Consider the following 19512-nt stretch of genomic DNA (forward strand, 5'->3'; position numbering starts at 1 on the left):
AGTCCCCAAACCAGCTCCCGGTGACGGTGCCTCCATCCCTTCCCCATGGCTGGGAGAGCGACAGGGCTCAGCCGTGTCCTTCGGGCTGCGTCACTTGGGGGGCAGAGCACCGCGGGTCTCAGCCCAGGGCACCCAGCACTGCGGGCTCCCCAAAACCCCAAGATTTTGGGGCAGGAAGGGCCTCAAGAGGGAGCTCAAAGCTTTCCCTGCAGCTTGCAGGGAGCAGCCGGGCAGAGCCCAGCCTGGGCACCCCCAGGCCCGGGGGCCGGGCAGCCCCTGCGCCCACGGCCGGGGTTCGGCTGCCGCGGCTGGAAGCGGCTGGGAGCCAGGCCGAGCCCCTGGGCAGCCCGAGGCGAGGGCGGGGGGACGGGGCATGGAGGTCCCATGCCCCGGGCGGGCAAAGGGCCACCCTGCGTGTCCCCGAACCCCGGCCCGGGGCAGGACGGGGCACCTGGGTGCGCTGCCTCGGACTCGGCAGCTGCTGCGACTCCGCTCTGCGATGCTCTCGCACTTCTGTTCTCCCTCCCACCTCCTCTTCAGGATCAATTAAGATTATGAGCAGGGCTAATTAACAGTGTGCTAATTGCACTCTGAAGCCCTCTATAAATCATGAGCTTTAAAAGCAGATCTAAGAAAGATGTCATGTCCTTTCTGCCAGCGCAGCCTGCACCGAAAGCCTCCTCCAGAGAGTCCCCATCTCTCCAGCCCCTCTTCCCAAACCGGGACCGGAGCCCCGGCATGGCCAGGGTGGAAGGACGCGTCCCCGCCGTGGGGCTGGCGTGGGAGCTGATTTGATACCCCCCTCCCCACCTGCTGCCCGGGCAGCTCCGCTCACGTAACGGGAGCTTGGGAATTGCATCAGTTCCCCCTCGCTGCTGTAAACACGGGTGCTCCCCGCGGGAGCCCCGCGTCGAGCGCCTCCCGGACAGCCCTTCGCCTCCCCGCCGCGGCCGGAGGGAGCGGGACCCCCGGCACGGCCGCCCGCCCCGCGGCACGCAGCACCCACCCGGGGGACGCCCGGCAGACCGTGGGCTCGGGGGAGCCGGGGCAGAGCGCGGTGGTCACGGCCGTCCCTGCGGCTGCACCGTGGCTTTGCCCCCGCCGAGGCCGAGGTCACACAAGGACAGGAGACAAGCGGGGGCGTGAATTGGGCAGCGCCTTCTCCGGGGCTGGTTTTGGGACCAGGTTTGGACCTGGCCACGGAGCCAGGGCACATCGGCAGCCCTCCAGCTCGGCTTCTGCTCCCCCCCGGGGCAAAAGCACCTTCTCAGCCCGGCTTCTCTGCGGCCTGCGGCCGAAACGCTGACTCCCAGCTCCGCCGTGCTATTCCCCTCCGTCGGACCCAGGCTGTCCGTGGGTCTGTCACCGTGTGACGCGGCGGCATCTGCCTCCCTTCGCTCTGCAAAGTCCCCTCTGGGTCATCTTCACAGGCTTCCAGCCACAGGATCCACAGCCACCTGCACCCTCCGGTCCCGCTCGAGATGCTGCGGTGCAGAGCGGGTTTCTGCCACCGGCCCCAGGCTGGGAGCGGGGACGGCGCCAGGGAATGACAGCGCCGGGTTGCCCCAGGTGTCACCGGGGCCTGCGCCTCCGTGCCAAGCGGGGGGACGCAGCGGCGTTGGGGTTTGCAGCGGGCGAGCGTTGGGTTGCTGTTTGCTGAAGCAGCACGCGAGGTGCGTGCGGAGGTTTCGCTGGGCGGCCCCCGCGCTTCCTCGCAGCCTCCCGCGGGTTATGTCACTGCGGTCCCCACGCAGGGCTCCGGGGCCGCTCGCTGCGGGGTGGCCGCGCTCGCGGCACGGGGCCGGGCCGGGGGCAGGAGCCCGGGGCAGCCCCCCAGGGCGGGTCACTTCATTTATAAAAATAAAAGAGAAAACCGAGCGGGAGCGTGTTGGATGTTTCCTTTCGGGGCTGCAAACCAGCGGCGGGGTTTCGAGCTGATGAGGTTGGGGTTTTTTTTCGCTGTGGTTTCGCTGAGCCCTCGGTGACCTTGGGGACGGGGGACCAGGGGACCGGCACCCCTCAACCCTGTGGCTGAGGGGGCCGGCGGTGCTGGGGGGGTCCCCCGAAACCAAGAGAGGGGGTCCCAGGGATCTGGTGTGGGCCAAACCCAGAGCCTGGCCCTAAACCCGCGCCCAGGACCAACTCAGCCCGAGTCTGAACCCCCCAGCGAGGGCACAGCATCCCCAGGACCCCCAGGTATCACCCCCATCCCAGCCCCCCAAATTCCCACAAACTCACCCACCTCCTCCCTTGCCAGATCCCCCATCCCAGCCCCCAAATCCCCCCAGCCTCACCCCCATCCCAGCCCCCCAAATCCCCCCAATCTCACCCCTATCTCAGCCCCCCAAATCCCCCCAACCTCCCCCCCAGCCCCCCAAATCCCCCCAATCTTACCCCCATCCCAGCCCCCCAAATCCCCCCAGCCTCACCCCTATCCCAGCCCCCCTAAATCCCCCCCAACCTCCCCCCAGCCCCCCAAATCCCCCCAATCTCACCCCTATCCCAGCCCCCCAAATCCCCCCAACCTCCCCCCCAGCCCCCCAAATCCCCCCAATCTCACCCCTATCCCAGCCCCCCAAATCCCCCCAACCTCCCCCCCAGCCCCCCAAATCCCCCCAATCTCACCCCCATCCCAGCCCCCCAAATCCCCCCAGCCTCACCCCTATCCCAGCCCCCCTAAATCCCCCCCAACCTCCCCCCAATCTCACCCCCATCCCAGCCCCCCACATCCCCCCAGCTCCCCCGCCCCGCCCCTCCACCTCCGCCCCGCCCCGTTTCCCGGCAGAGGCGTGGCTATGCAAACCAAGTCCTGCCGCATCCACCAATGGAGAGCGAGCCCGGCAGCGCTATGCAAATCATCCGGCGGGGAGGGCGGGGCTATGCAAATGTTGCCGGCGCGGCTCGGGCAGGCGGCGGGCAGCGCGCGGCTCCGGGGACACGCACCGGGACCGGACCGGGATCGGGGCCGGGGCCGGGGCCGGGACCCGAGGGCGGCGGGGCCCCACCGGGGCCGGGCCGGCTCCGCTGCAGCGCCGGGCACCCGCGGCCGAGCCGGCGGGGAGCTGCCGAGGAGGAAGAGCCGGTGTCCAGGTGGGCGTCCCGGGGCGGGGAGGGGGGGTCCCGGGCGCACCGGGCCGCGGCCACGCTCCGCTGTCACCGCTACCGGGAGGGGGGGGGCAGTGGGCAACCGCGGTCTCCCGGACCCGTCCTCCTGCGCCGACGGCGCTCCCCTCCGCGGCGGGCGGCCCCGGGCATCCAGCACGGCCGCCCCGTCGGGGAGCCCGGGCTGGGGCAGCGGTGCCGGCCCGGGGAGGTGCCGGTGCGGCCGGGCCGGCGCCCCGCGGGCTGCCCTGGCCACGGCGGAGCCCCGTCCCCCGCCCCGCCGTCTAGGGATGGCGGGCTATAAAAAGCCTGTGGTTTGCGCCGAGCTCGGGGCGGTTATTTTTACTCGTCTCTGTGCAGGGAGGAACGCCCGGGTTTAACCCAAAAGTGCAGCCTGGATGGCAGCAGCCCTGCCCCGGCCCCCCCGCCGCCCCCGGGCCCGCCGAGGCCTTCGGGCGCAGGGGCCGAGCCCGCTGCGCAGAGGGGAAACTGAGGCACGGCACCGCGGGGCTGTTGGCTCGATGTGGAGTAAGTTGTAAGGCCGCCGGTGATGCAGCGCCGGGACACCCCGATGCAGGGCCGGGGCCTGATGTCACCGTGGCTTCGCTGGGGTGCCGCACCGTTTCACAGCACGCGCTGGGCTGCAGCCCGGTTCCCTCCCGCTGCCGGGTGGGGACGTGACCCGTCCGTGGCTCCTGCCAGCGCGTGGCATCTCCAGCATGTCGCAGCGCACGTGAGTCTCCCTCCGTCACCCGTCCCCACGGGGAGAGCGAGGTGGATCCTCTGCCGGATCCTCCTGCCCGCCGCAGCCGATTGCCAGCGCGTCCCCGTCCCCGGGGCTTTACTCTTTTAATGAGAGAAAGTTTCCCAGAGCTGCTGGCTCTGGAGACGGGGCTTTGCAGGTAATGAATTAACGTGGCAGCTGGCGGGTGAGCTGGAAGGAAACGATGGGCTGTGCCCCCTCGGTCCACGCACATCCCTCGGGGCATCGGGTACCGGTTGGGAAGGGAGCGTGGGCGACCCGGCCGGGGAGCCGGATCCTGGCCCTTTTCCATGTCGCTGGCTGCCAGCTGGACACGTCACACGCGGGTGACGTGTGGGGGAGACCTGTGTAGCTTGGCAGGGGGATATTCGGCACGCAGATGCAGGCCCCAGGTTTGGTTTAGGATGTCAAACGTTCTCGCTCGCCCCCGAGGCTGGGGCACTGATGGTACCGCGGTGCTGAGAGCCGGCCGGCGCAGCAGCGGGGAAGGAAAGCGGGTTTGGGAAGCTTTGCCTGGTGCAAGGGGACGGGGATTCCTGCTGACGCCGGGGAGAAGCATCCCGGCAGCGAGGGGGCTGAGAGCCTGGCATGCTGTGCGGCCGTGGGGGTGCCCAGAAGGAGCGGGGGGAATTAGTGTATTTAAGACCCTTGGATTTCCCTCTTCTTCACGAGAATTACAGCAGGATTGTCAGGAGCAGACCAGGTTTGTAAGCCACGCAGCCCTAACGCCACGGGGATGGGCTCAGGCCACCCATCAGCAACTTCTGGCTGCCCCCGGCAAACCCTCAAGCAGCCCCGAGCATCATTTCCCGTATCGATGCCCAGCTGCAGCCTGGGGCGGCCCAGCCCCGCGGGACCAGCGTGGTTCTTCCCTTGGCTGCTGCCAGCGGCGTTCCCAACACCGAGCAAAAAAGGTGGTCTGGGCCCCGGAGGGGGTCCCTGTGTCCGTCCGTCTTTCCAAGGGAAAGAGCTGTCTCGTTTTTCGGGGATGTTTCAATCCTTCCTCCTTCCACACAGTCATTTTGGAACCGAAAAGCCTCCACCCATTGCCGCGCTTCGCCCGACGGCACCAGGCCGTGGCGGTGCTGGGTGCTGGTGGGACTTTCGGTCTGTGTCACCCCGAGCGGGGCTGGAGCCAGCGCGGGGCCGGGGCTGGGTGGCAGCCGGGCCCCCCTGAGCCCAGCTGAAGCCTGCATTTGGCTCTGGAGAGGCGTGGGGCAATGCTGTGGCTGGGCCCCGTGCTGCGGTGGGGGTAGATAGCTGAATTATAACTGCCCCCAGGGGCTTTGCTGGTGCTGGGGTGATGCTGGTGAGATGGGGAAGGTGGTTAGTGGAGCCAAACCCCTTGTCCTCAATGCCCTGACATTCCCTCGCTGCCCCGGCGGTCCCCAAGCCCCCGCAGTACCCCGTCCCCTCCGGAATTCTCCTTTCCCCTGCTTCCCAGCAGGCTCCTCCTGCCTTCCCCACTCCCCTTCCCGCGCCGCCACTCTGGTTTATACTGGTTAGTTGTTTAAACAACCTATAAAAAGCAGAAGGGCCTGTCAGCCCCCGGCAGAAACCCTGGTAAACTTTGACTTTTCCCTGCGCCGGGCTCGGGATGCTGCTTGCACCGCGAGGCCCCAGCGCTGCTGTTCCCTGGGGACCGGTGAGAGCCAGGGCCATGTCCCCAGCAGGGAGCAGGGCAAGGATGGATGTGGCCCACAGTGGTCCCAGCGCCATGTGTCCGTCCATGGCGGGTGGTCCTTAAAGCCCCGTTTCAAGCCCGTTGCCCTCCCAGCCTCAGCGAGGCAGCGTCTGGCCTGGCCCCCACCCCGGCATTTCGCTGCTCCTGGCTCAGATTGTCCCCTCCCAGCCGAGCTCGCTCCCTCTCCCTGTAAAAGATGGGATGGAAACTCTTTCTCCCACTTTCATCAATGCTTTCCTCCAACAAAACGCTGTTTGGAAGCCGCCGAATGCCAACAGTGCGTACTTGCTGGCCGCTCTCTTCCACCCCCGTTTCTACCCAGCCACCTCCAGCTTTCACATTTGCAACAAAATGCCCATAATTTGGCAAAAACGGCCTTTTTCCCCAGTTTCTGCGTCGATGCCGCTTTGTCCCATGGGGATGGGAGAGGTGGATGAAATGGTGGGGAGCTCAGAGCCCCTGACCTGGGGTCTGCGCGCTCCCCTAATAACCCATACGCTTTGACTTTAGGATAAACTTGGTGGATTTAACATTTCTGGGCTCATTCGGGGATGGAGAAGGATATAAAGGTGTCAAAGGCAGCACTGGGACCCCCGGTACCGTGCCGAGCATCCCGCACCGTGCCGGGGCTGCGGCACACGGAAAAACACGTCACTCTCAAGGGGTTCGCTTCGTCTCGGCGCGCTAATGAGGAGCTGGGATAGGAAGTTTACACGCTCCGGCGTGATGCAAATGACCCCTAAAGATATAGAGGATCCGGGGAGTTAATTATAAACCTCGTTGCAGCCCAGGGGTCGGGGTGACACCTCGCTGCGGGTGCTGGCAAAGGGACAGCGGGGCCGAGGGGCTGTGCCCGGGCGTGGAAGCGAGCCCGGTGCGTGCGAGCGAGCAGAGAGCCGGGCTAAAGATAAGCGCGCGTGGGAGGGAGAGGAGGCCGGCGGGATGCCAGGCAGCGCGGGAGCCTCTGCCCGGCGCAGGCAGGGGAAAGCGTCTCCTCTCTGAAAGGTTTTGAGGGCTCGAGAGCTTTGAGTTTTGTTGGCCTCCTTCGTAACGATGATGCTGAAGGATGCTTCGTCCCTGCAGCTGGACCACGGTGTGGGTCCCCATTGCGGCCACGCTAACGAGGAGCCATTTGTGTGAGGTGGGACCCGGTAGAGACTAATGCAATGAGAGGCTGCGGGGTTTCCCCAGGGCCGGCACCCCAACCCCGCTCCCTCCTGCTCGGGGGTCCCCAGCCATGAGCCCTCACTGGCCGCCGGCTCCTTACGGGAGCCAGGCTGCTCCCTTGATGCTGTCCCTGGCCACGGGGACAAGGCTGGAGGATGCCACCTTGCTGGGCTGCAGGATGGAGGTGGCAATGCCGGGCAGAGCTGCTCCGTTGCACCCGTCACCGCCAGCTGCGATAATCGCCTGCAGCCGTAATGCTGCTTATCGCCTTATCACCGGCACGGCAATTAAAATCCGGAGTGAAAGTCCCCCCTCCCCTCCCAGCCCTTAATACCTGCCCGGGGGGAACCGAGCGCCCGTGTCCTGCCGCACTGCGGTGGCCGAGGCACCGAATGCCATGGAGGCAGCGAGCCGCAACGCCTTGTACCCCGCTCCCGGCGAGCATCCCTTCCCTGCCGCGCAGCTGGGCCAAACCCCGCGCCCGTACTGCAAGACCCCAGCACATGGCGCGGTGCTGCTGGCAGCAGTGGCCCGGCCGGGGCTGCGCATGTCCCCACGGGTCCCACATGGCCGCGGTGGCCGAGCGGCCGGGGCGATGCCCCAGGAGGAGCGGAGCTGTAATGAGCTGCTCGGGGAGGCGGCTGATGAAACCGCCTCGCGTGTTGCACGAGGCCTCAGACGGTTTCCCCGGCGGCGGAACGAGCCGCCCCGCGCCCAGCCCGCGGTGAGCGTGCCGTGAGTCCGGCCCTGGCGGGTCCCCGGCTCCCCCGGCCCAACAGCACTGCGACTGCTGCTTCCTCTTGCCTCCCACCCCTGCCTGCTATCGTGGGCTGTGTCCCCCACAGCATCGCCCTGTGGGTGCCGGTACCCCCCTGGGACCCCTGCAGCATCGTGCCGTGGGTGCTGGTACACCCAGAACCCCTGCAGCATCACCTCGTGGGTGCCGGTACCCCTCCAGGAGTCCCGCAGGATTGCCCCATGGGTGCTGGTACCCCCCTGGGACCCCCACAGCATCATCCCATGGGTGCCAGTCCCCCTCCAGGACCCCTGCAGCATCACCCCGTGGGTGCTGGTACCCCCGGGCCCTGCTCCGGGAGCACCCTGCCTGGATGGATAGGCAGATGCGGCTCCTCCGGGGCTCAGAGCCATGCTGGTACCCTGGGGGTGGCTGCTGGCCCCCGGCCCCTGCCATGGAGCAGCACAGGGCGGGGGACACAGCCCGGCGTTGGGCAGGCTGGGGCCGGGGAGGGCTTGCAGGATCAGTCCCAGTGTAGGGACCATCTCCCTCTGTGCTTCCCACACAGAAGCTGGGGTGCTGGAGCCGGGCATCGGCGTGCCGCGGCAGCTGAGGAGCTGGGGGTGGTGGCCCAAGCCGAGGGGGCCCTTGGCAGCGTTTCATGCCCTTGCTGCAGACCGGGGGACACGTCCTTCTGTCCCCAGCACCCTGGAGCCTTTAAAAATCCCCCTGGGGTGAGGCTGTGCAGGGACGTGGGGACCCGCAGCCGGGTGAGCATCCCCTGACCCGAACGGGCCAAACCCCGCTGCAAGCCGGGGCCCCCGGGGAACAGCTCCTGTTTCTGCACCCCAAATTAAAGATCATGGGATGGGGGTGGGCAGGCGAGGGCTGAGCCCTCCGGGCAGCCCCGGCCTGGTGCCGTGCCGCAGGTGTCGGCGCCAGGAGGGCAGGAGCAGCCCTGGCCCCACGCGGGCAGCAGGAATCGTTGGGAAAACCTCTGCCTTTTCACCAGGGAATCATTGGCTTTTTCCGGGGGGGCCGGGGTGGCCTGGGCACCCCCCGTACCTTGGTGTCGTGCGTGGGCCCCGGGACACAGGGTGGCAGTGGGGCCGTGGGAACGGCAGTGCAATTTCCTTCCATAAATTAAAATTAGTTTTGATCAGCTAAATATAGCAGCTGAGCAAGATGGTAAATGGCAACGTGCTTGCGAGGGGGAAGCGGGACAAGCTGGGGCATTGGGGGAGCAAAGGGATGGCCGGTCCCCAGCCTGCACCCCTGGGGTGCATCCCTGTGATGGGGGGGCTGCTGGCCGGGCTCGGGGGGCTCCTGGGGTGCTTGCCATCCCCAGGGACCTGCAGCACGGAGCTCCCAGCCCCGCTGGCTTCCCAGCTTGGCTCTTGCCCTGCAGCTGTGGCTTGGGGATGGCGGGGACCGAGCTGGGCCAGGCCTGCGCCCAAATTGGGGTAGAGAGGCTGGGTGCATGGGTCCCATTGGGAGCGTCTTGCTGCCACCCATGGCTCTGCACCGGGCTGCAGTGGCAGCGGGGCATCCCAGAGGGGTTTTGGGGTGACCAGTGCTGGGGGACAACAAGAAGAGCAAGAACTGGGTCCCTGCGGCAGCAGGGGGATGTCACGGGGGGGTGTCACAGCCCTGTGCTGGGCTGCGATGGGTGCTGGCACCCTGCAACCTGGGTGGGATGAAGGGTCCCCGACCCCTCGCCCTTCCCACCGCCGGTTCACGTGGCCCGAAGAGGTGGGTGGTTTCGCTTTGCTGTCTCCTCATACAGCCACTTCCTGACCTGCGAATGGCGGAGGTCAAATTTAGTCTGTTCGCGTAAGAAAAAAAAAAAAAAGAATTAAAAAAAAAAAAACCCTTGAACCTAAAAACAGCCCTTTTGTTTTACGGACCCTCCCCGCAGCCAGCCCGGCCTCCCTTATAACCGCCCTCCCCGTCCGACGGACCTGCCGGGGGATAGCATCAGCGCACGGGGCTCCGAGCAGCCCCCGTGGTTCGGGCGGGCACTTGGGGATGCAAAGACTAAATCCCGTGCTCCCGGTGAGGGACCTGGCATCGCGGCAGGGCGGCTTTCCGGCCGGCACGCGCAGGTGCTCGGGTCCCCGGGGCCGGTGTGGGGTGGGGGCGATGGAGCCGGGGCGGTGGAGCCAGCTGAGCAGAGCTAAGGGGATTTTTCCCCCTTGCCCCAGCAGAATTTCCCAATTTTTTTTTCATTTTTTAGTTTGTCACCATCTTTGCTGAAAAAAAATTGCTGAAACTTCCTCTGAAAACCTTTTTTTTTTCAGCGAAACAAATTTTGGTGGCCGGAGAGGCGAGGAGGCACATGCAGTGCCGGGGCGGATGCTTGCCCAGGCCGGCCCAGGGCTGCAGGGGCTCAGGGGCTTCTTGCTCTCTTCCAGCTCCCGCTCGAGTGTAGGAGGTGAAAATGGGCCGGAAAAAAATACAGATCAGCCGAATACTGGATCAACGGAACCGGCAGGTAGGAGCCGCTCGGGGACGAGGGGGACGGGGAGCCACGAGGCCACGAAGGGAGGCAAAGCCGCTCTGCTCCCACCTTCCCCATGGGTGTCAGATCCTCCGGAGCCGGAGGGGGTTTGGGGACCCAGGAGGAGGGTTTGGGGCCGTATCCAGGGGTCCTGGGTGCAGCATCCCGTCCCCTTCCCTGCTCTGCAGGTGACCTTCACCAAGCGGAAATTCGGGCTGATGAAGAAGGCGTACGAGCTGAGCGTCCTGTGCGACTGCGAGATCGCCCTCATCATCTTCAACAGCACCAACCGCCTCTTCCAGTACGCCAGCACCGACATGGACAAGGTGCTGCTCAAGTACACGGAGTACAGCGAGCCCCACGAGAGCCGCACCAACTCTGACATCCTCGAGGTAGCAGCGGGGGGCGGCCGGGGGGGCCGGGGCGGGCACGGGACCCCACTCACCGCCCCGCTCCCCACAGACGCTGAAGCGCAAGGGGCTGGGGCTGGAGAGCCACGAGCTGGAGCTGGACGAGGGGCCGGATCCCGGGGAGAAGGCACGGAGGCTGAGTGAGGGCATGGACCTGTCAGTGGCACGGCCCAGGTTTTACGTGAGTCGCTGCCGTCCCACGGCGCGGGGGGCGAGGGTGCCCGAGGGACCCCGAGGGTCCCCATCCCCTCCTTATCCCTCACCTCCGCTTCACCCTGCAGAGCCCGGCGCCGCTGCCCGAGGCAGCCTACGGCAGCTCCCCACCAGCCGCCGATGGGTCCCTGGGCAGCGCCAGCGGCTCCCCGCAGGGCCAGGGCCGCCCGCCCGCCTTCAAGCCAGCAGCGCCAAAGCCACCGGGACGCTCGCCGGGGCCGCTGCCCCCAGGTAGGCTCGGACCCATCACCCAGGGATGGTGCGGGGAGCCGGCTGCAGGGGAGAAGGTCCCCGTGATGGGCACCCCATCCTCGCCAGCCCCGCGGGGATTTTCCCAGCCGGGCGCCGCATGCAAAGCTCCTCTTGCAGCATCTCCCGGGGACTTACCGGGAGCAGGGCCAGGGCGGGTGCGTGGGTAGGTAGCGCTGCCGCAGCTGTGGAAACACCGTCCCCTGCCTCCCTCCAGCTGCTTCCTGCGCCCTGCCGGCACCCGGCACCTGGCTGGCCCCGGCACCCTGGGCACCCCACACCCACAGCTCCCTTCCGTGCGGCACAGCTCGGAGCTGGGCGTGAGGGGCTCATCCTGCCCGGTGGTGATGGTGATACGGGTGCTTCCGAGGCCACACAGCAGAAAAGCAGCTGGAAAAAATGATGCTGGGGCTTGACCAGCGGAAAGCCCCTGGGTGGGCGGGAGGTGGCACAGGGACGGCTGGGCAACATTCCCGGTGCAGGATGCGGGCGTGCAGCATCCCCATCGGCCTGGAAGGGGACGGCGCGGTGACCCCAGCCACGCTGGACGTCCCCGCAGGAGGTCCTGGCCGCTCCGTGGGGAGCTGGGACAAGGGTGCTCCCCGCGGCAGGGTCTGGCCAGGGAGGTTTGCAGCCTGCTGGCCCCGGCGCCAGATCCAGCCACCACCTTTGTGCGCTGTTTCCGCTCGCAGCGTGCGGCCGCAGCGGGCCGGGGGCGGCCGCCGCAGCCCAGGTGCGCCGACGGCCTCGCGCAGGAAGTGGGTTCGCCGGAGCACGGCACCGTGCACGCACGCACGGCCGCTCGCGGTGACGAGGGCACCAGGGCCACCAGCCGCAGCCATGGGGATCCCCCCAAGGACCAGAGCCCCCCAGACCCCGCATCCCTTGGGGCCACTCTGTGCATCCTCCTGTCCCTCTGTCTGTCCAGGTATCGGCTACCCCCTCTTCCCCGCCGGCAGCCTGAACCGAGCCCTGGCCACCAAGACACCCCCGCCACTGTACCTGGGGGCGGAAGGCCGGCGCGGCGAAGCCCATGGCAGCTTGGCGAGTGGCCGGAGCGGCGGCAGCGCGGCGGTGAGTGCTGTGGAGGGGACATCGGCTCTGCGGTATCTGCTGCCTGGGCTGGCATGTGGGGACAGCACTACTGGGGGGACCCAGTCCCAGTGTGGCCCATCACTGGGACGTGTCCCCTGCATGCAAGACAAAGCCCCCCCAAATCTGGAGCCCCCCGGGCTGGGCTGGCTCTGGGTCCCCAGGGAGCCTCTGATGCCCAAGGAGGGGGCCGGGGCCCCCAGGCCATGGGGTTTCCCTGGGGGTCGGTGCCAGCGGGGTGCTCGGTGGCCTTGGGCCCCCCCTCCCCAGCAGTGACACCATGGGAGGGGACAGCAGGGCAGGTGGTGAGGGGACCCCCCCTGCTCGCTGCAGCCAGGCATTTCCCAGCAAGTCGCCATGGCCAGTGTCCCCGGGGCCATGCAGACGTCCCCTCCCCAAATTCAGCGAGGAGCTTCTCTGATCTGCTCCCACCTCCTCTTCCTCAGCCCCACACCGGGGCTTTGCTGGGGGCAGGGGAAGGGGCTGGGGGGGGGGAGACGCTGCATCGTGGGTCCCCCAGGGGGTCGGCAGCACGAAGCCTGATGGGGGGCACCCCGCTTTCCCACAGCGGCCGCTGTACCCCACGCTGCAGACCCTGAGCCCCGTGCTCGCCCCGGGCAGTGCCGGCGTCCCGAGCCACAGCCTCGCCGGCTTCCCCTTCCTCGCCCCGGCCCAAGCGGGTAAGTCCTGGCCCCTTGGCCCCGGGACGGCGCGGGGCCCCCCCAGCCCCAGACCCCCCCCAGCCCCTGCTGACTCTTGGCCTCCTGCTCGGCAGAGTTTGGGGCTGGCGAGGCCCCGCCGCCCCCCGCCTTCCTGCAGCCCGGCCCCACGGCGTGGCAGCACCCACGGGACATGGCAGCGCTGGGGTAAGGATGGGGGACGGCGGCGGGGTGGGGGGGCGAGGGGAGCACGGGTTGCGGATGAGCCTGTTCGTGAGGAGCTGCTGCACCCATGGGTGCCACCTCCCAGCCCTGGGTGCTGCCAGCACCCAAGGTGCCAGCCCCCCACGCACCATGCTGGAGTCTGTCCAGCTTCACCCCAAAACCGGGGTGCACGGGGTTGCCCCCCCTCCGCTGCTGTCGGCAGAGCCTATTTTGAACCGGCTTTCCCCAGGGGGCCTGGCCCCATGTCCCCCCTCCGTCACGCACCGGGTTCCCAGCAGCCGTGCCAGGCGCGTGGGTGGGTGGCTGCCCGGTGCCCGGCTGGGTCACAGCCGGTACGTGAGACGAGTTTGGGGGGTCTTAGCACCGCTAGGGAGGAGGGGGGGGGTGAGCTCAGCCTCTCCCCACCCCATGCACCTCGGCAGGGGATGGAGGGAGACCCGGCCTCACTCCTCCTCCCCTCTTACCCAGGGTCAGCAGCCGGATCGTCCCCGCCGAAGAGCCGGCCCCAGCGCCCAGTGCCTCCCCGCAGCACCAAGCCATCAGCATCAAGTCGGAGAGGGTCTCCCCGGGGCTGGGCTGCCCCTCGGGCACCCCCCAGCCCCCCCTGGCCAGCCTGGCCTCCCTGAGCGAAGCCTCCCGAGGCCCCGGAGACCACCAGCCGCGGGATGACTACGCCAAGGGGTACCCCTACCCCCTGGGGCCCCCCCAGCCGCTGGCGGAGGAGCAGCGGGCCCCCGTCCCTGCGCGGCGGGCGCAGGCCATGGACGCTTGGCAGAGATAGCGAGGCCGATGGGGTGCAGGGGGAGAGGCCGAGCCTGGGGGAGCAGCCCCCCACTTCGCCCCCATCCTCGGAAGCCCCCCGTGCCCTTTGCAATGCTGTCGGGGGGGGGGTCGGCGGTGCCGCAGGGCTTCCCGCAGGGTCCCGGTCCCCCACCCTGGGGCTGCAGCTCCCGGCAAACCCCCTCCTCGCCCTGGTGCCCCCCACATGCCGCTGGCACCCCCTCCCTGCAGCTCTGACCCCCAGCCCCCTGCGAGGCCAGGACCCCATGGGTGAGGAGCGTTACCCCAGTCCCCTGTCCGGTTCTGGACACTGTGTACATCCCCGTCCGTCCGTCTGTCCCTGCGCCAGCGTGTCCCCAGCGAGTGGGAATGGCTGAGAAGTGCCACGGGGTGGCAGCAGGAGTGAGAGCACCAGCAGCAGGTCCAGCCCTGCACACCCCTGGCCCAATCCTGCACCCAGCCCGGGGGCTGCCGGGGCCCCGCAGCGAGGCGGGAGGGAAGGCGGGATGGAGGGAGGCAGCCGGGGGTGGTGGGTGCTGCTCCCCCGGCCCAGGGGCTCTTTTCTATTTATTATCTTCTCACCAATAAAGAGCTGGGGGTGTCAGGGTGTCTGGCGTGAGCTTCTTGGGGTCAGGCAGCATGACTCGGGGTGGCTAACGAGGTGGCAGGTCATTAATGTCCCCAAGGGGAGAAGTGGCCCGTGCCCTGGCCCCCTTCAGCTCAGCGTCGCTGTCCCCCGTGTCCCCCAGGCTCAGAGCCACCTCTCCAGGGTCACCGACCAGCAAGGCGGGCGGCAGCCGGGTCCCCCCCAGCCCTGGCCGGGTCCCAGGGGCCCAGCCGTGCTGCTCCCACCCCTCGGCTCCCTGGGAGAGCCCAAAAAGCCGCTCTTCAGGTCTCAGTGCCGCAGCCTGGCCCTGGGAGCGGGCGGGAGGAGGAAAAACCCCTTCTGTGCCCTTGGGGTCGGCGTGGGTGGGGGCGAGTGGGGGGTTAGGTGGGGGGGTGGGAGCGGCCCGGCTGGGCTCTGCCTCTCACAGCTCAGGGCTGGGGCTTCTGCTGCTCCCTGGGGTGGGGAGCATCCCCCGGGGCCTGCGGTGTGCCGGCCATGGCCACGGCCCCGAGAGGCGAGCCAGGAGCGGGGGCCAGCGCTCAGCGGTGCCCATCGTCTTCTGGGGCTGGGGGGGAAATAGGCACTGCCTGGGCACCCACAGGCTGGGATCGGGTGGGGATGGGGGTCCCTGTGCCCCGGCCGCTCACCAGCGCTGAACTCGGCCCCTTCCCGCAGCGTGGGGGGATTACTGACGGCCGAGCCCCGGGATTAAAACATGGGCGGGAGATTAATCCTGGGAAGAGTTTGCCCCGTTTAATAGAGCCCAGCAAGCGACACAAATACCAGCCGGGATTAGGGGCTGGAGGCAGCCCCGCCAGCCCTGGGCTGGGCCCAGGTCCCCCCGGCTGGCGGGTCCCCTCCCGGGCCACCCTTGGGGCTGGGAAGGGGCTTCTGCGTGCGAGGAGGAGGCGAGACACCCGGGGAAAGTGTGGGGGCTGGGGTAAGAGACACTGATTGAATAGCAATGACTGCATGATTTATGGTTTGCATTATTGCATGGCTCATTTGAATATATGCTAATAAGGCTTTTCTCCTCGTTTTGTTTGTAAGATTTAGATTTGCTATGGCAACCCGCTGGCATGGAAGGAGCGCCAGGAAATGTCAGGGCGAGGTGAGCCCCGGGGAGGGGCTGGGGCTGCCGGGGAGCCTCGCCGCATCCCACCGCGGGGACACGGGAGCGGCCGGCGGGACCCGGAGGGCAGCGGCGGGAGACCCGGGAGCCGACCGGAGCCGTGCATCCCCCCGGCTGCCTGCAGGTCCAGTAATGCCCCGTTGCGACAGGTCCTAAACTGGGGTGGGGGGTGCCCTGGGGTGCCCCCAGCCCCACTTTGGTCTTGCAGGGAGGCCCCTCTTGCCCTCTGCCCCCAGCCTCACGCCCCTGCCTACCCGCCGAGCGTCCCCCAGCGTGGCAGAGGCGGTGGGATGCTCCATTGCACTGGACCCAATGGTGGCACCCAGGGACTCCCAGCTTTGTTGGGGGGGACAGGGCTCGGGGTGACACTGGAAGAGGCAGAGCATCTGCGTTCGCTCTCTGTCCTCCACCCATCCACCCTACGGGGTCCTGGCCCACGGTGGAGGGATCTGGGCCATCTCCCCACCTCTTTGACCCCGTGTTCCCTTCCCAGCTGCCCCAGTAAAGCCCAGTTACCTGCAGGCCCAGCATGGCGGGGGGCTGCGCAGCTCCAGGAGGGTGCTGGGCCCCGGCACTCGGGGCTGTGGAGCTGGTGGAGCTTTGTCTCCCGGCCGGTGCCGGTACCTCTCCCTCCGCTGGGGTGGGATGTGCTGTCGGGGCTCTGCACCCCGATTTGGGAGGCTGTGGACCTTGCAGTCAGGGTGCTCCCTTGCTGGGAAAAAGGCGGACGGGTTGGTTTGGGGGGGACTGTCCCCTCCCAGAGCTGTGGGGGAGCAGCCCCGTGTCGTCGGATCCCAGCCCGGGGCGTGGGGGTGATGGTCCGTGTCCCTCGGGGTCGTGGTGCTACCGAGGGGACATCCCGGGTGGGGATGGGGTCCCCCCGCCGGGGAAGCGCCAGGCCTGTCCCGGGCTGCGGGAGCGGGTGCGGCCCCTCGGAGCCCCACGGCCACGCGTGACGGCGGAGCAGCCCCGGGAGGGCGGGCAGGGCCGGGGCGGTGGCCCCGGGGCTCAGCCGGGGCTGGGCGCTGCGTGTCCCTGCAGCCGCCCGACGGGACGGGCCCGGCCGCCCGCTCCAGCCGGGGCCCGGGCTCCGCTCCCGGGTTCCCCGGAGCCGTTTCACGCCGTATAACGGGGCAGGAACGAGCCCCGGGCTGGGGGCGAGCCCGCGGGGCCCGGGGGGCCGGGCTGCCCGGCTCCTCCTCGCCTCCCCGCCGCAGCGAACCGGGCCGAGCCGGGCACCGGGGGCCGCCGCCGCCTCCCCCCGTGTGTCCTCCCCGAACCCCCACTTTGTTGTTTTGCAAAAGCCCTGAAATATTCATGGCGCTGCGCCGAGCGCCTCTTAATGAATTTTTGATCAAAACGTTATCAGGGAGCCAAAATACGCCATCCCCCCCCCAAACCCCCGCCGCCGGGGTGGGGGGGACCGGGCCCGCCGGTACCGGGGGGCTGGAGCAGCCGGGCCCGGCCCAAGGGCCTTTTGCTGGGGGAGGCCCCGGCTGCGGGGCCGGGCAGCCCGGGGGTCGCACGGCCACCGGTGGCGGGGGTCGCACCTCGGCACCGGGCATGGTTACCCCGGGGCCGGAGGTAAGAGTTGGGGTCTCCGAGGTGCAGGCCCGGCCTCCTGCTGCCCCCCGGGGCCGGGAGGGACCGGCCGGGCCCCCCCGGTTGGACGGGACGGGCGGTGGGCGGCGGGGGCAGCGCGTCCCGGGACCCCCCAGCCCCGCCGGGAGAAATATTCGTTGCGGGGGAAATGCATAAGCGGAGCTCATTAGGGGAGAGCACGGAGCCGGCGGCCTCCCCGGCAGCGCCGGGCCGGGGGCTGCCCGTTCCGGGGGCGGGCAGGGCTGGGGGGCAGCGGGGCGGCACCGGCCCGGTCCCGGCTCCGCGGCGGGGGATGCGCAACCCCGATCGCTCCGGTGGCTGGAGCCAGCGCCGGCCCCGCTCGGCAGCTCGGGGTCGGCGGGGGGGTTGTGTCCCCGCCCGGGGCTGGATTTGGGGCGCAAACCCCGCCGGGCGCTGCGCGAAGCCGCTTTTGCAGCCCCCGATTTTTTAACGCGCTCTGAAAATCCCGGTGCGCCGGGGGGGGGGTGTCCGTTCCCGGCCACTTCGGAGCTTGAAGGTGTTAACAGCCGAGGCGGGGAGGGGGGGGATTTTTGGTTTAATTAAAAATTACCCGATTTCTGCTTCATTTCCACGGAATAATCCTGCTCCGGCCGGGGAGCGGGGTGACCCTGCCCGCCCGCCGCCTCCCGCGCAGCCTCTGGCCGCGGAGGGAGGGGGGAAAGGCAGGAGGGTCCCGTCCCGTCCCCCCCCCTCCGCTCCGGACCGGGCCCCGGGGGCTGCCCCGACGGAACCGCGGTACCCGGGGCCGGGCGGAGGCGGGGGGGGGGGGATCCGGATCCGGCCCTGCCTCCCGCTGCCCGTGCGGGGCCGCATCCGCGGGGTCACCGGGATGGTGATTAGTAGTATTTTTTTTTTTTTTAAATAATAAAATCCCCGTTATTTTTAGGTTCTGCTGCCCGAGCCGCCCCCCCCCAGCCCGGTGCATTCCCCCAGCGCAGGGCTAACCTATCCCGCTCCCGACGTGAGGACGTCATGCCTTACGTAGGAAAATATGGAGAAAGCAAGGGAGGAAAGGGAAAAAAAAAAAAAAAAAAAAAAGCGCATTTTTCCCTCCTTTCTCCCATCTCCATTTCCAAAAGGGACAAAATGGATGTTTGGCGGAATCCGCCCCCCCCGGGCCCGGCGGCGGCGGGCGGGGGCTGCCCGGGCCCGCTCGGGGGGCTCCCGGCGATGAAGCCCCGGGCAGACGTTAGCTGTTTAACCCCACGTAAAGGCAACGTGATGGCGGGGGGCTCCGCTTCCCCCAGCCCCGCCGCTCCTGGCGCTCCTCTCCGGGAGCCGCAGCCCGGCTCCGCAGCGCCCGGGTGGCTCCGGGCTCCGCGTCCCGCCCGGTGCCGGTGCCGCCTCCCCCCACCCCCGCCCCGGAGGCTGCCGGTGTCCGGCGGCTCTCGGCTCACGCCGTCGCTAAGTCATTAATGGATGCGGAGGTGCGGAGGGAGGTAAATAATCCCCCCCCCCCCTTTTTTTTCGTCGCCGTTTTCCCTTCTCCCTGCCCCGCACTGAACTCCCCGGGCCGGGGCAGCGGGCAGCAGCGGGCAGCAGCGGGCAGCAGCGGGCAGCAGCAGCGGGCAGCTGCCGGTGCTGCCCGCCGGAGGGGCAGGCAGGGCTGTGCGGGCACCGGCAGCCGCCCCGCTCCCCCTCCCGCTTCTCCCAACTTGGGGGAAGTCTGCGAGGGGGGACCCCGCGCCTCCCCCACCCGGGCCTTTTTCTGGGGGGTGGGGGGTGGGTTCTGCCTCCCCCCCCCCCGGGTCGGGGCTGCGGGTCCCGGCAGCCTGGGGGGGGGGGGGGGCGGGATGGGGGGGGCGAGGCGTGGAAAGCTGCCCTCCCTCCGGCTCCCGCAGCGCCGGGAACAATGGCCACGGGCTCCGTGGGGACAATACCCGGCGGAGCCGAGCTGCTTGGGTTGCAGGACACGTCCACCACCGCCTCGGCCACCCCGGGCCCCGGCCCCCCGCTCCCCCGGGGCAGGCACCCCCCGCTCCCCCGGGGCTGCGGGACAACGCGTGGCCACCAAACTTCGGGAAAAGTGTCCCCCCCCCCACCCCCCGGGGGGCGGCTCCGTCCCCTCCCGGCCTCGGGGACCCCCCCGCCCCGCCGAGACCGGCGGTCCCCGCTTCCCATCCCGACTCTCGCCGCAAACTCCACCGGCTGCTCCCGGCCGGGGCTCAACAGGTCGGGACCGCCCGGTCCCCAGGTGCGCGCTCCGCCGCTCCCCCCCCGCTCCCCCCGCCCCCCCCGAACCCCCTTCCCCTCATTATTCCCGTTATCCCGAGGCAGCCTCCGTGCCCAAACGGCGGCATGTGCGAGGCAAACAGAGCGCGATTGTTCCGAGCCTGGGAACGCGCGGAGGGGGCGCGGGGGCCGCCGCCCGCCGCCCCCCGCCCGGCCCCCGCTCAGACGCGATTGTGATGGAAATGGGCCTTTTCCCCCCGCATGCTGTTGAACTTGATGTTGACTCCTTTTCTTTGGGGGTTTCACAGCTCTTCGGCCACTTGGTTGTGTGGTGGGTTTTTTTTTTGTTTTTTTTTTTTTTTTGTGGGAAAATTTTCTCCCGTGCTCCGGTGTGAAAT

General features: G+C 68.7%; 1 protein-coding gene across 1 annotated transcript; it reads left to right on the top strand.

Annotated features, from left to right (window-relative positions):
• Nucleotides 1-9887: 9887 nt before the first annotated feature.
• MEF2B (myocyte enhancer factor 2B) lies at nt 9888-13581 on the top strand (the record flags this gene model as incomplete). The annotated part of the gene is made up of 8 exons (XM_082331024.1): nt 9888-9946; nt 10141-10344; nt 10415-10543; nt 10644-10806; nt 11753-11898; nt 12485-12596; nt 12692-12782; nt 13269-13581. Exons 1-8 carry the CDS (start codon nt 9893-9895, stop codon nt 13579-13581), a joined length of 1212 nt encoding a protein of 403 aa, XP_082187150.1. The 5' UTR covers nt 9888-9892.
• Between the last annotated feature and the right edge of the window lie 5931 nt (nt 13582-19512).

This window comes from Platalea leucorodia (genome assembly GCF_965183815.1).
Source record: "Platalea leucorodia genome assembly, chromosome: 21".
In the NCBI taxonomy this organism is placed as follows: Eukaryota; Metazoa; Chordata; class Aves; order Pelecaniformes; family Threskiornithidae; genus Platalea; species Platalea leucorodia.